The sequence below is a fragment of the Protopterus annectens genome, chromosome 14.part0, assembly GCF_019279795.1.
Source record: "Protopterus annectens isolate FY-2018-M chromosome 14.part0, PAN1.0, whole genome shotgun sequence".
In the NCBI taxonomy this organism is placed as follows: Eukaryota; Metazoa; Chordata; order Ceratodontiformes; family Protopteridae; genus Protopterus; species Protopterus annectens.
In genome coordinates this window covers 1,101,653,874-1,101,669,864 of record NC_056748.1, presented here as the reverse complement: position 1 = coordinate 1,101,669,864, position 15,991 = coordinate 1,101,653,874, and the positions used below count along the sequence as shown (strand labels likewise).

General features: G+C 41.7%; 1 protein-coding gene across 1 annotated transcript in view; it reads right to left on the bottom strand.

The window, feature by feature from the left end:
* The window catches only part of POLR3A (RNA polymerase III subunit A), a 1,593,947-nt gene that overhangs the window by 209,500 nt on the left and 1,368,456 nt on the right, over window positions 1-15,991 (bottom strand). The window contains exons 23-24 of the mRNA XM_044055661.1: window positions 5,688-5,774; window positions 5,526-5,608 (exon numbers count right to left, since the gene is read on the bottom strand). Of these exons, the coding sequence (XP_043911596.1) occupies window positions 5,526-5,608; window positions 5,688-5,774 (170 nt within the window). The remainder of the gene's footprint in view (window positions 1-5,525; window positions 5,609-5,687; window positions 5,775-15,991) is intronic.

The window sequence follows — 15,991 nt, the reverse complement described above, 5'->3', positions numbered from 1 at the left end:
ATTTTTGAAGTTGGTAGCTTTGGGGGTTGGCAAACAGATCTATGTCTGGGCTTTCCCATTTTTGAGTTATCATTGCAAATATTTGTGGATCTAGTTTCCACTCGTGGGGATCCATGATGTTTCTGCTTAGGTCGTCTGCCAATGTGTTTTCCTTTCCTGGCAGGAATTGTGCTTGTAGTTAAACTTGGTAAGAGAGTGCTGTGTTCCACAAGGTCATTGCTTGCCTGCATAGAGGGTAGGTATGTGTGCCCCCTTGCTTGTTTATGTACCATATTACAGTGGTATTGTCCGTCTTTATTATTAGTTGTTCTGGCTGTAAGAGGTCCTTGAAAGCTGTTAGGGCATTCTGTACTGCTAGCCTTTCTTTTTGATTGATATGCAGATGCCTTTGATCTGTAGTCCATTTGCCCTGAATGCACTGTCCTGCCATGTCTGCTCCCCAGGCATAGTCCGATGCATCTGTTGTCATAGTTTGCCTGGCTGTGGGTAAGGTGAAAGGCTGACCGTTGTTGAGGTGACATGCCTGTGCCCACCATAGAAACTCCTGTTGAAGGCAGGGAATGAGTGGTATCGTTTCCAAGCTGTGGCTGTGCTGAGTCCATACGCTTTTCAGGTACCATTGTAATTTCCTCATATGCAGTTTTGCAAATGATATTAGTAGTATGCAAGATGCCATGAATTCCAAGGCCTGCAGAATTTTTCTTGCAGGGAGCTGGGTCTTTGTTGCCATTATTTTGAAGTATTGAGTCAGCTGTTGTTGCTTGCCTGGCATGAGATAAGCCATCTGGGCCGTTGTATTCATGAGGCACTAGTTTTGATTTATTTTCGTTTACCGTGTACCCTAGGCAACTTAGAAGGTGTTTGACAAACGCCAGATGCTTTAAAAGAATGTCCTTGCTTTCTGCTTGAATAAGGCAGTCGTCCAGGTATGGGTATATCTGAATTCCTCTTTGTCTGCAGTATGCAATTACTGGTGGCAAGCATTTTGTGAAGACCCTGGGCGCAGTAGATAAGCCAAAGGGCAGTGCAGAGAACTGATAATGGGTTGAACCTGCAATGAAGCGGAGGTATCTTCTGCAATTTTGTCTGATAGGGATATGCAGGTATGCCTCCTTGAAGTCCAACGTTACTAGCCAAGCATTCTTGCCCAGCATGGGAAGAAGCTGCTTTAGTGTTAGCATCTTGAATTTTGGTACGTGCAAATAGGTGTTCAGAATTGAAAGATCCAGAATGAGTCTCCATGCTTTGTCCTTTCTTGGGACTAGAAAGAGTCTTGAGTAAAATCCTTGTCCTTGCTCATGTGTAGGTACCTGTTGAATGGCTCATGCCCATGAGAGCTGTTATTTGTTTTTGTGCCTCTGCCCACTGATTTGGTGGCAGGTTTGGCATTCCTTTTATCCTTGGCAAGATATGAAAGTGAAATCTGTATCCTTGTGAGACAATGTTTAGGACCGATTTGTCTTTTGTGATGATGTGTCCAGTTGTCTGTTTTCCTCCCAAGGGAGCTGCCAAGAGAGATTTGCTTGGTAGTTTGAGGGTTGAGTCATTGTGTTTGTCTTCTGCTAGCTTGGGGCCTGTCTTCTCCTCCTTTCTGGGTAGCAGTACCCCATTGGCGAGGTTTGTAAGGGCCTTGTGACCGACCTCTGCGATTTGTCAGAAGCTGGAAAGGACCATTTTTATGTTGGCCAATTTCTGTTGAAACGAGGTGGTTGAATCTGTAAAAAATCCTTGACCGTCTGCATAGACTTTGCCTTATCCTCCATTTTCTTTAAAACCTCTTCTGCTTTGACACCAAATAATACATTCTGCTGTAAAGGTACATCCAATAATTTTGCTTTAACATGATCAGGTAGGGTTTTGTTCTTTTAACCAAGCATGTCTACGTATGACAGACCCAGTAACAGCTGCTCTAAAGGAAGCTTCCAATGAATCAAATCCACATTGTAAAGTATGTTTGCCCACCTGTTCAGCTGCATGCAACAGATCCTGCATTTCCTCGAATTCAGACTGTTCAGAATGAGTGCTCATTTTTTGTTTTAATTGAGACATTAGGAATTGCTGATATTTCAGCATGTGAAACTGACAATTTAATGCTCTCATAGCCAGAGTAGCTGAGGTGTATATCTTCTTTCCCCATCTATCTAGTGCTCTGGAATCCCTTTCAGAGGGCACAGGATTTTTAGCCATAGAAGCTTTAGCCCCTTTGGGACCCTGGGAAATTGTTTCTGGGTCAGCCACAGGGCTTTTATAAAGGAATTTGTGCGAGTCAGGTACTCTGTAGTATCTGTCTGGTTTGGCTGGAGCAGGAGGTAGAGAGTCTGGATTTAGACTAGACTCCAATTAAACATCATCCACAATGTCTAAAACTGGAGGGATAGGAAGTGGTCTGTGCTGGGGTAGTAAAAGGAACTCTCGGAGCCTTTTCTTAGAATCAGAGTAGTCCTGGCCTTCCCAGTGGCCAGTGGAAATGTTCACTCATAGTATGTAAAGTTTCCCCAAAGGAGTAGTCTTCAGGGGGGGAGATGCTGAGGTAATAGAGTTTTTCAGCATCAGAGTCTTCATAAGGGGGAAAAGCGTAATCCTGTTCCTCAGAAGAATCTGAGGAAACTGAAACCTGGTCAGAGGAAGCATAATCCTCCTCTTGTCTTGGTCTTTTATCTGGAGGGGGATGGGAAACCCTGATTAGGGTAATCAAATCTTCAGCCATCTTAAGCATCTGTTTCTTAGGCATGGGGCCTTGAACTGGAGACTGATGTACAGTCTTTTTTGGTTTTAATGGAGTTTTAAGCTTAGCATAAGATTTAATGGTGAGTGTAGTCTGTCTGAAGACACCTTCTGCAACCGAAGGTGTTTCTACTGCACTGGGATCTCCTTCTGCTCCAATGTCGGAAGGGCCCAATGAAGATGGCTGCGACGGCCTAGTACACTCCGCTTGAGAATCCGAAGCTGTCTGGGGTTCCAATTCTGCAGTCGTCAGGGGCTGCGTAGGCACCTCACTGAAAACTGGAAAACCGGCGACAGGCCCAGCAGAGGCCTCGGAGTCTGGCTTGTTCCTAGGCTGCCTGTCCTTATCCTTGCGTTTTTTATGCATGCCGGTCGTTGGCTGCTCCGACGGCATGATATAATTAAATTTCCTACCAAAGTAATGTCGTGCAAAGTCAAAACGGCATTTGATAGTTCGTTTATTAAACCTAGCACAAAACCGACAACCTGTGACGTCGTGGTCTGGGCCTAGGCAAGGAATACAATAAGAATGGAAGTCCTTATGAGGTAATTTGCTTCCCACAAGAAATGCAATTGTTAACTTTTTCTGACATCAGACTGAGGCAAGAAAAGGTTCCCCAACGGGGTACTTTGCTTTATTGAAGACTTCAGACTGAAATTCGATTTGAAAATCTCAGGTGTCGGCCGCCCGGCACTTGCGAACTGCTTCTGCTTCGAGCACCGCGCGGCAAGAAAGACTGAAGAAAAAGGTGTCGGATGCCTCTTATATACCCCTGGCGCACTGACGTCAGGGAAGAAGCGACAGCAACTGACGCCAGACCAAGACTTTGGAACTCAGGCCGACTGCGGGACCGCCTGACGGCAGGATAACCCAAGTGTGATGACTGCAGCAGGGTAACACGATGAACATCTGCCAAAAGGGAATAGAGCTGGGATTTGGCTGCAGAATCTCTGAGATCTGTCAGCGACTTATAGGCCTGTGAAAGTAGGGCCACAACATGCTTAAACGTGTGTCTCATAATTAATGGCCCTAAAAGCTGGAGTTGAAGAGGTGTAAACCATTCTCTCAACTCTATCATTTTACTGTCCTTATCTGGGGGCAGGAGGTTAGTGGAGGGCAGTAATTTAGTGGTTTTAACAGAAGAGAGAAAGATCACAACTGGGTCTGCAAGATGGGATTTGTACAGGAAGCTCCTGTCTTCAGGGACTTTATGGAACGTGTGGCTTTTTGGGAGCAGGAGTGTGAGTGTCTGTTTTTTGAGGCTACAAGAAAGGCATCTTGAATAGCTGGCAAAACAGGTGGTATGGCTAAAGGGGCAGGATAATCTATCTGTAAGAGGTCACAGTACCTCTTTTGTACTTCCAAAACCTGGGAATTTTCCCACTTAAAATTCTCTCATTCTGGAGATAGCTTCCAAAAGGTTGAGGAGAGTCTCCACTATTGGAATCAACTTTAGGGGAGGCATAATCCAGGAGAGCCTATCTGAGTGGAGTAGGCCACAAACTCATCTGAAGATGATTCATCTTCTTCAAAGGCCTCTAGTTCAGAAGTACTCTTGGGTGAAGGGGAAACAGGAGATGCTGGAATATGAGCTTGCAAACAGGAAGCCCTAAGGTGCCAGAAAGACATTCAAGATTCCTTGAGAAAAAGCTTACCAGTCTGGGGAAGGTTCCTGTATGGGAGACGATTGTTTTTGTTTGGGTTTCCTCTTGAGAGGAAGGCCTGCTCTAGGGTGGGATGGAAGGGCTGATGTAGTCCTAGGCTCTGGATCAGACATTGGCAAAAACTCAATGGAAAGGGCAGGAGGGGTACTACGAGGACTGTCTGAAGGAGCGAGCCGCGGTTCCCCCTTACAGTGCATAGTGGATGTCTGCATTACCTCTGTGGACATGCTGAAGGAACCCTCCCTAGCGGCTTCTAAATCAGTACCGGCTGAAGGAGGAAGACCAGACACCATTTGTACCTCTGGGCCTCCACCAGCCTTGAGAGGGACGTTCAGGACCACAGGCCCAGCCAAAGATTCAGGCGTTACCTTAATCTTTTTTTTTTTTTTTCAGGTGCTCACTCAACGGACTTAAATTACCTTCCATACCTAGTAGTAACTTCAGTCTCTGGTTTTCAAGATATATGTTAAGGGTAGACAGACAACTGTGGAATGTTTTAGGAAGGAATGCCTGACAAATGGCACAGGCCTTGCAGTCGTGATCGGAACCCACACAGAAAAGACACTGGTCGTGGTTGTCTGTGTGGAATCCGTCTTCCACAGTGGCACTTGCCCTTCTTGGATGACATTAACCTCTTACAAGCATGCAGTAGCAAAACTGCAATAAAGGTTTTCCCTAACATGGCACTTGTATGAATTGTAGAAAACTTTCAGCGATCAGACGAATGGTGGAAGATGTTGTTCTGACTGGTGGCAGAGTTCTCGAGATGGTATGTGCAGATGTTACTTTTATGGTCGACGGCTGTTCTATGTACAAAGTCACACATACCTAGCAGTAGCTTAGGTGTTTGCTATACTGGCAGGATATTTGGGTCACTTAGGCTGGGAATCTCTCATGTATGTATACTACAAAATGGGAAAAGAAGGACATTTATTGGTATTAATACACCTAGTGCCATGTAATCAGCTGTCAACCTATTTAATTTCTCTGAGGATGCTCAGTCCCCTTAAACTGGTTCCCTTCCTCACCCAGTCAAGCAATAAATAGCAAAACAACATCTCTATTAACATGCTGGCATTTATAACAACATTAATGCGCCCAGTATTGTTGACATTTGAACTGCAGAAATGTCTCACCTCATGTACTTATCCCTGCAGGTCTCCAGAAAATGCTCAAGCTGTGTTGGTGTAATTCTGTCCAGCTGGTACAGAACTCGAGGCTAGAACAAAGTAAAGCACAGCATTATAATTACCGGACATGCTTGTTATGCAGAAAGACTTGCAACAACTACTTGTTACCTCTGTTGTCCCATTGTCATTAATGCCATATTTGTCCCTAGTTTTTTTGATCTTCTCCGAGATGCCTTTGATGAAACTTTTGATCTCCTAAAAAATAAGAGAAAAAAAATGTAAGATAGCAATGAGCATTCCTAATCTTATCACGGGTACATAAGGTTTTACAGGCAATGCTCAACAATAGTGTTCCAAAAAGAGCATGTAAAACTTCTGCTGGAAGGAAATTTAACCAATTAAATTTCACAAATAAGAAAATTACCAAAATACAAACAAGGAATCTGACTTTCTAAAGATGGGAGATGTAATGAATTAACAGAATGCCCAGCACTCACACTGGCAAAACTTGAAGAAACAGGAAATGATACTGCACTGCAAATGATGAAGCAGTGCTATGTTAATATTTAGCAAAGATGGGATAAAATCATTCCAGATTAAGACATATGAAAGCTGCAAGAAGGAAGTCACCATTCCAATGTCAACAAAAAATAGGCACAAGACGAATTATCCCAGCTTTTGAAAAACACAGCAATAAAAACAGCATATAAGGCTCCTTCAGAAATTGCAAAAACTGAAGTTCTAAAGAAAAGATTAGGATTCCTCATACGAGTAATACGATAACCTGCATGCCAATAACTGCCAAGTGTAACAAGCAAAACACTTCAATTCACCAGAATATCAGTTCAGATGCCAAAATTATCCAATTTACTAATGAATTCTACAGCCAGTCAATAACCACTATTCTCCTGGTAGAAACCATCTTCATCCTAAGCCAAAATTATCATACTGGTAAAAGACATTTTTCACTTCCCAGCATTTCCAGTCCATCAACTCAAACAAGGGACAACCACTTAAAATCACCCAGTTCAAGTAATTCTGATGTAATTTAGACATTTGTGTCAGAAAAATAATTTCACTGCAGCATAGTTCAGCTGTGTGCATTTTCTAGGAGTACTCTTCAAGTCTTCATGCATTCCCCACCCCCAAAACTGCACACAGATTGACTGGTTACTCTAAAATATACACAGCTATTTACCCTTGGCACACCAGGTCATGACTGAAATGGAATCCACGAAGACTAACTCAGTTACATAGTTAACAAATGTATAAATAAAAAAATCCCACAGATGATGTTTTCCCATCAGGTTACACGCTTGAATACAGTTATATTAATTTATCTTCACTGTCAAACTCCAGAACCACACCAGATGAGCTACTGAGAATAAAATCACGAAAATGACAACATTTAAGGCCTATACTAATGGTGCTGCGGTAGCGTTGTCGCCTCACAGTAACACGTTGTCCTGTTCGATTCTCAGCTAGAGTCTCTTCCGTGTTGAGACATGCGTGAATGGGCGTACCTTCGTTGAGGGTTGTGCGTCAGGGCCGGCAACTCGGCACGTAAAAATCTACTGCCAATCATTAGCGGACCGGAGTTCCGCTGTGGCGACCCCTAACCGGGAAAAGCCGAAAGACACAACAACTGTCTGGAGACAAGTTATTATGTACAGCCTTGAGGTAGGAATAGTCAAGTGAAAATACTCAACGGTCTACAGTCCACAGCTCTACAAGGTTAAAAAATAAGACTCCCACAATCACCAGTAAAAGTGTTAGACATACCTTGACAACATACTGTTCCCTTCAGAGACCATTTAACAGAGACAGCAACAATTATGCCTTGACACAAGTGAAGGCTGTTTTTAACCAGATTATAATGCCCTAGAGCACTGTGATACTGACATACTATAACCAGACTATCCAACAGAGTGACATCTCCTGACAACCACTAAACAAACATTCTGCACTCAGCCTTTGCCAGTCAATATTCAGGACTTTTTGCAGACTGCTAACACCGGATGCAAACACTGCAGTAAGAATGTTTTAGTCCTGCACAAGTTAAGGAAATGCTTCAAGTCTGTGCATGTGAACAAGACTGAAACCTCCACCAACAGCAAAGCAGCCACTGCATCTACCCATCTAGGAATGCTTCCAGTATAGCTAGCAATTCGACAGACAGCACACTTGACCAAACATCCTGTAACACTGCACAGCCGCCTACAACTTTTGTCATGGCAACATGACTCAGGGAATCACTCAGGGAACTGTTTCTACCAAGAAATTATACTTTAAATATAGCATTTCTTGATTTACTCTTATGAGAAAACACAAAAGTTTTAAATTTCTGCTGGCTTTATGGCAAAACAGGAAAGCTCTGGACTGTGACAGATATAAGTAGCAGCCCAATTCCTAAAGTAGTTACCAGGAAGGGCTGGAATAAGTGGCCAATGCAACTTTCAGCCAGCCTTAGTAAGGAAAGCAGTCCAGTACTCTACAGCACTGAAACTAAGTGGAAGGTGGGTGCTGCAGCAAGGCAGAATTACGGACTTTGGGGGGACAAGCATCTACCAAGCAGAGTGCTGTATGCAATGTACCTGAGATTAATATATGCATGCAAGTATGCATGTCCAGTGAGCAATACTGTAAATTCTTTTTCCCAGACTTCTGCAGGACAATAAGACAAAAGATAAGCCCACCTCCAAGATCACCAAGGACAGGTCTGCCATCAGATTGGACTTGTTTAGCTCCCACTCCAGTGACATGTGCCATTTTTTTATTTACAGGTCCACCTGTTTAGGAACAGGCCTTCCTCTGTATGATAGTGGGTGGACTTGGACCCTCAGATGATGAGAACAAACAGGGGCCCTCCAGTTGCCTGGTTAATTTTAAACATGTTCACAGCAGCCTAATGGAACAATGGATTCAATTAAAATAAGAAACTCTGACATGTGTCTGAAATCCCCACCACAATGTCATTCCTGAACAAAATAATTTAGCAATATACAATTGGATGAATTTACCAAGGCACTGATAAATCACATGGCAATACTTAATCAGGACAATCCTTGTTAGAGGTTATGAACATACTACTTGCATTACTCAAGCAAATGTAAAAGCTATACACTAAAGAGGATATGGAGGCATAAAAAATGCCATCTGAATAATGTAGACACCAAGAAAAGCTATAGTTTGGTCAAGGCAGTCTGTGAATGGAAGGACACTACAAGTGCTGACCCACCAATGCCTCTGCAACTGTTTTAACTACCTGCAAATGCACTTACTAGGAACTCAATCACCAGATGGTGCTGAGGGTGTGAAGAGGGATATAATTAATATGGCTCCTTGCAGACAGCATCCGACAGTCATGCAACACAGTGGAAATTAACTAAACAATAAAGAATATGCACCTTGTATATAAAGAAAAAAAAAAAAAAAAAAAAAGAGGACTGCAGTCCTCTGGGTCTCAAGAGGAAGAATATTATATCGCAGTCATAATTTCAATGACAATTCACCCATAGCCAGGACATCTAAATAAAAACTGAGTAAACTCAGAGAGCTACCTAAAATATTACTTTAAATACTCAAGCAGCAGCAGCAACGCACTGTCTTTTGTACAACTGTATAACAGGAGGTTGCATATTTACCTACCTTTACCTACCCACTTAGCTGCATATAAATCTATGGAGCTGTAACCTGACAACAAAATAACACAATAGTGAACCTATAATCATCGAAACAAAAATATATTAAACTTTTTTTTTTTTTTTTTTTTGCAAGGAAGCAAGCCCCATCTACACCCTGCTAATTATGCACACCAATGCCAGGATCGCACAACAGAGGGGAAAGGGCAAAATTCCAAATGGCTACCTATCACAGAGTCAAAAATTCAAATCTCTGAAGACGATATGGCTGACACCATATCGCAGAAGATTAGAATTGCCGACAACTGTGTATTGGGATCGCCGTACAGTGCGGAACCCAGGATTTGCTATTTTCTGCACTGTAATGCGATCAAGGAGTTGTTTTATTTAAGTTGTAGGGGGTGTGGGGGGTAGGGGGTGTGGGGGGGGGGTAGAGGGGGAGCTTGACCCTCTGCATAAACGTACAGGTAAGTTGTTCTGTGTTTTTATGACTTTTTCGGCAATTAAAATCTTCGGCGATATGGTCTCAGCCATATTGTTTTCGGTGATTTGAACTGCTGGCGAAGTGTGATAGTGATCCTTCCAGATACGTACTGTAACACAGTCTCATTTTAAAAAAGCCAGTACAAGCCAATTGCATACAGGTTTTATACACACACACACATATATATATATATATATATATATATATATATATATATATATATATGTCATCATCATCTTTCGGCTGTTCCCGTTAGGGGTCGCCACAGCGGATCATTGGTTTCCATTTCTTCCTGTCCTATATCCTGCACCAACATATCAATTAGTGCTGAGATTTCCTGTGGCAAGGGTGGAAGCTTTTAATACTTCTGACTTGGAGGTCTGGGGACTGGAACAATGGCTAATGTAAAACATAATGGAAACCCAGGAGCAGGATAAATAATAATGACGACTAATGTGTTTACCTCACAGACAAAAGTTACAGGGTTTAATTCGCACCTTGGGAAGCACAACTAGGCTTAAAAAGGCCCCCTGGGGTCACTGGCTTAAAAATTACCTATGAACTATTCTGCATGTATGAACATATTTATACATGGTTGCAACTCAAAAGGTTGAAATGTTTTTGTGAATGCAAAAAAACGAGGGAGGATGCATTAGTGAATGAACACTCATAGGTGACAACCACATATGGTTGAGTTGAAGTCTTATATAGTGTGCGAGAAAAATGAACGACTGAAAAAGTGGCAGTTGTGAACATGTGCAAGCCCAGGTCACAGCATGCAAGTGCAAATGTTTGTAGGTAAGGGTTAATGTAAATATTACGTTAAAGGGTGCATTTAATGTTGTGTGTTCTGTGTCACTTTACCTTTATTACTGGCATTGTTAAGGAAAGGGGATCAAGTAACTACGTGTAGGGTTGGCATTGGGGGCAGAGGTATGGTTAGGGTTAGCACACGTTAGCCCAGGGGGTCAAATTACTCATGATGAGCTAACCCCAGCCTTACACAATATGGTACTAACAACCCCTCCGCCTAACAATAACACTAACAGACTATGTTTGATCTTGATTGTGTAGCTGGTGTTTACTGATTATGTTTTTTTTTTTTTTTAGGGGGGACAGAAGTAGTGAAGGTTTTGCGATTCACTCTTACTAGTAAGTCTGTGTTTTGTTCATTCTCTCCCTCGTGTGTTGTACTCCTTGAGGTTATGTCTTCTGTGTTTGCTACCTTTCATTATATATGTGTGTGTGTGTGTGTACATACATATACACATTACATGACTGCAGTATGTACAAAGATCAAACCATGTTCCGTTAAAGTATTTTTATTGCAAAATAAAGACAAGTTCATCCTTGTCAACTGGAACTGAAAAAAAAAAGTGACAGGTGTAACCTTAAAGCGCTTTGTAATTTCAGACAATTGGTTCCAGTGAATAACCCAGCAAATGTCTACACTCACGGCACTCAAGTTTGAAAGGTGCTAAATCGAATTATGTGGGAAAACTTGCCAGGTCTTGCTCTAGTGAGCAGTCACATTTCATAGACAGTAAAGCACATTAACAAAACTCTCTTTCACTAGTGGTAGCAACACAAAATCAAAAAAGGCAAATTAACAGTATCTGTCACTAGATTTTCTGTTGGTGAGGATAAAGGACAATGAACTTAAAAACTAACTTACACTCCCTTTCGCCAGACCTCCCACTGCTGTGCAGTGTCAAGCTCCCTTGGTCAATACCTTATCAAAGTGTTCAGCAGCTGGGCACACAAGTGCAGAGTCTCAGCAAAATTGTGCTTACAGCAGATGCAGTTAAAAAGTCTTCAGCACAAGAGAAACTAGGCATCACGACTTAGGTCTTTGGCAAATGAAGGTCTTAGACTACCGAAAGTTTCTAATAAATTTATTTATTATTCTAGATGTTTGTCTCTAAACATAAGATTTGTATGTACAAAGTGATATGAAAAAAAATTCAGTTTCTTAAGGGTGATATTCTGCACTTTACTGCCACCTAATCAGTGGAAGATTTGTGTACATAAAATCTTTTCTTTCAAATGCTGACTATAAACACAGGCAGGCAGACAAGCAGCAAAAACTGCAAAGTTCCAAATAGGCTGCAAAGGAACAATCCAAACAGAGCTCCGAAAACTGTATGAAAAATGGACTTTTAATATAAAAAAATAAACAGACGCGCACGGTCACATATAGCTTCTTCAGATCTGCACATTACTGGCCATGGATGGGTAAGGCCAATCTAACACCGAAGGGGATAGGTTAATTCAAGCACCAAAAGGGAAACTGGCTAGGATTAAAATGGTCAGCAAAGGGAACTTAACCTAGTATTTATCTATGAACCTATGCCATGTCTTACACAGACAAAAGTCTCTGATAAATACTAGTCTCTCAAGTAATATCTTAAAATAAATGAGCTGAATTAACATTTCTGGCTCCTCACTGACTCACAAAGTATGGCTGAGAACTCAGTTCCAGGACATCCAAAGGCAACCTTAAAACACACACGGAAGACTCCCTTATCTTGGAGTTGCTTTTATCTTCACAGGAAAATTCTCCAGACCTCTCTGGAACTATGAACACTGGATACTACACTGCCTTCTGCCACACGTCTGTAAATCTGCATTAAATAACTGCCTGCCGCTAGTAGTCATCAATTACTTGTTTATTGGGAACTGAGCGCTCGGTTACAATTTGTCATAGATGTTCCACATAGGCTGAGGATCTTAGCATGCCTAATGGTTCTACCTCTACCTATGGGAAGCATCTTCTAGGTACCCCTAGTGGTGCCATAAGGCTATGTTAACAAAACATACCATATATATGCATTTATTTATACATACCGACACACATTTGGTAACAGGGTAAGCACACCAGTTTACAGTTACAGCATATAAAGAATTAAATGTTAAAACTGTGGTGAGAGTAACAATGAAATCACAAGAAAATCAAGAAAGTAAAACAAAAAAACTGAAGAAATTAAAAATGAAACCATAATTCCCAGTAACAAAGTATTTGATGTACATAACTACATCTAAATATTTTAGCTTAGAATAACAGCACCAGGAGAGAAGGTGGCAGTACAGGAAATCCAGTTATTAGTATGAGAGATGCACCCCCCCCCCCCAACACCTTTACTGAATTAATCACTTGTGACACAGGCAAATTTACATTCGTATAAAAGTAATCAAACTATACTAATATAACATATTTTGGGTTCACTTTATAATCTCGAAATTCTGAAATACCGAATTTCAGAAAATCGAGATCATAAAGCCGAAACACCACAATCCTGAATGCCCATAACCGCGAAATTCAAAATCCCGACACTTACATACACACACACAAAACTGCCCCCCACACACAAACAAAACTAACCTACACTAGAAACCCACACCTCCCTATTTATACATTCTAACTCCGAAACCGCACAATCACACACACAAAGGCAACTCACACCCACACATTTCACAGCCCCTTGCACACACACACATTACAACCAAAACACACACTAACATACAGTACAGCACATAACCTACACACACACACACACACACAAACTTACCTGCACTTACATCCATTCATACACCACAACACCAGAAGCGCCAAACTTCAGGATTTCGAGTTTTGCACTTCTGGTGTTTCACAATTCTGAGCATTCAGGATTAGAATCTCGGAAAACTGACATTCGGTATTTTAGTTTTTAGAGATTCTAAAGGGAACCCCATATTTCACATATACTGCTATATATCATATAACCTAAGCAACATTTCATAAATTATTCAATTCCTGCCGTTTTTTTTTAAACAAGACACATCTTTATTAAAACATAACTTACTTTTAATTGCATATTAAAACTTGGAGAAACCACAGCTGCGTCTCCTGTTAGTCAGACAGAAATTAGAACAGGTCAATTAAGGAGTCATACAGAAGTTAGAACAGGTCAGTTAAGGTTAATTACCTGTGAACTGAGTGGGTGGAGCTAGGAACTAAACCCTCTGTTTAAGGGGTAAAATAAAACATTTCAAAGCTTTACTGAAAAGCTCACCCAGACTCTGCCACAGCTTACTGTGAGGGAGAGGGTAGTTTGCTTTTGATTTTCCTGTATTTTTATTATTTTATTGCCTTTTCTATTTTGTATACCGTGATTTGTTTTGTTTACATTTGTATTCTACGTTTAATTGCATATTAAAACTTGGAGGCCACAGTGCTGTCTCTTGTGAGTCAGACAATTTAATTTTTCCCACCCTCCCACCCTGTTACTGTTGTATTCTTGAACACCACTGTCTTTCTAGTTGCCTGCCTCTTTTGCTAATTTGATCATACATTTCCTTCCCTTTCTCCTTTCACTGGCTGGTCTGAGCAAGCACAAAATTATCATTTTGTGAAATCACCCCCCTTCAACTATTTAAATTTATTGGCCATCCTACCGTATTCCATAGTATCAGAATACAATAGTGCCCACCCTCTTTCAATCTATATTGGTCTTTTAAAAAACAGTGGCTCTCCACTTAAACGGCTAACACTTAAGTTATCCACTTTCATATCTCACTGCTTACTGCACACTGCAGTGTTTAGAATAAACCATTTTTTTCATCTTACCTTTAAGCATCTATTGCAAGACCACCAGTTATTGGAGACCCCACATTCTGCCTCTCAGTAGTCATCTTGGGATTAGTGCTTCGGTTTTCTCCTGGTGAGAGGAGTGCAGTTACATTATTTCCTGGAGACTGCTGATCACCAGAAAGCTTAACAACTGCTTTACAGGTGACAGCTTGGAATCTGTGCTTATATTCTGATCCTGGTGAGAGAAGGAGCAGAGTGCATTGATTTCTGTTTCTGGTTGGAGCGTGAGTGTCTGTGCTTACCGTTCCTGATTGGTCTGGTTGCTATTTGAGGCATCTACCAGAAAAAGGCTACAAGCCTACAGACCCTTGCATCATCTGGGACAAGACTGTGAATCACCAAACAGGCTGTGGCCTGCTGCTCATATTGGGATTGGTGCTAACATTTTGCTTCTGGTGCAAGAAGCAGAGGAGCACTGTACCCCAAACGACTGAAGCTGTAGTGAGACCTGCATTAGTAGTAGCCATTTATGCGACTCCCCTCTTTTCCTCATTCTTGACAAGCTAATTCTTTGTTTTCAGTAAGTACTGCTTGATTGGTTTCCAACTTCAGAATATCTGCCTAAATATTTCATCTTTAAATTTTCAGGGTCTACATATTAGTTTCCCCTCAAGTGTTTGGCAGTGCTCTGTACAGACTCGGACACCTCAATTGACATTTTTCCCATAAAACCACAACAGAAATTTCTGCAATACCTAGTTGCACACAGGACAACTAGTTTGCAGCAATGAGAAGTGTCCACATAGTTGTAAACCGGATACTCCTGAAAGTGACCAATATCTCACTCCAACTGTCTAATCAATAAAAAAAAATGTCTGTGCCATGGATAAGAACTTTCCTAATGTCTCTGTTACCAGCTTGGTGGATGTGGGCATCATGAGGCAATGCAGAAATTGCCTCATGTTTACTGACAACCAGTTAATTTTCAAACAAACTGATATGGTATGTGAGAGATGCATTTACACAATGACACTGGAGGCAAAGCTCTCACATAAAAGTACTATAATATCAATAAGGTTGTCAGTAGTACACACAGTCCACCCATCATGCACAATTCAAAGCGGACATATCTACCCATACATGCTGAGGCACTTACATGTAACCTTCCCAAACCACAAAGACCTCCTAGACAAAGTACACAAAACAAATACCCTCAGCAGCACCAAATGCGCTCTTTCAAAACAACACCCACATCAACACATAGAGCTACATCTCATGGAGGCTCTACCTCTAAGCCCATAATGCAAGCCACCACACAATCCAACATTCTAGTCATTGGAGACTCCATCGTGAGACACACTGATGTCCCTCTCACTAGGCTGAGTAAGGAGAAAGTTACAGTCAGTTCCTTATCAGGGGCTAGGATCCGCCACATTACGCATGTACTCAGGTCACTGGACCACAATTACCAATATGACTCAGTCATAGTCCATGTGGGAGTAAAGGACCTGAGACATACCTTCCTAAACTATATGAAGAGAGACATCATGGAGCTCTCGGAGCAGCATTTTACCTTCTCCAAGGATGATGCCACAATAAGAACAAAAGATGATTGACTAACAACTGGCTTAGTTTCTGGTGTCATTCTAAGGGGGTGCAATATTTGTCAGCATGAAAGGAGATGGTCAACAGACCACGCTGCTTTGTCAGGGATGGTCTGCACCTCTCCCCTCTAGGCTTTCGAATATTAGCTAAAACACTGTCTTTCCCCATAGTG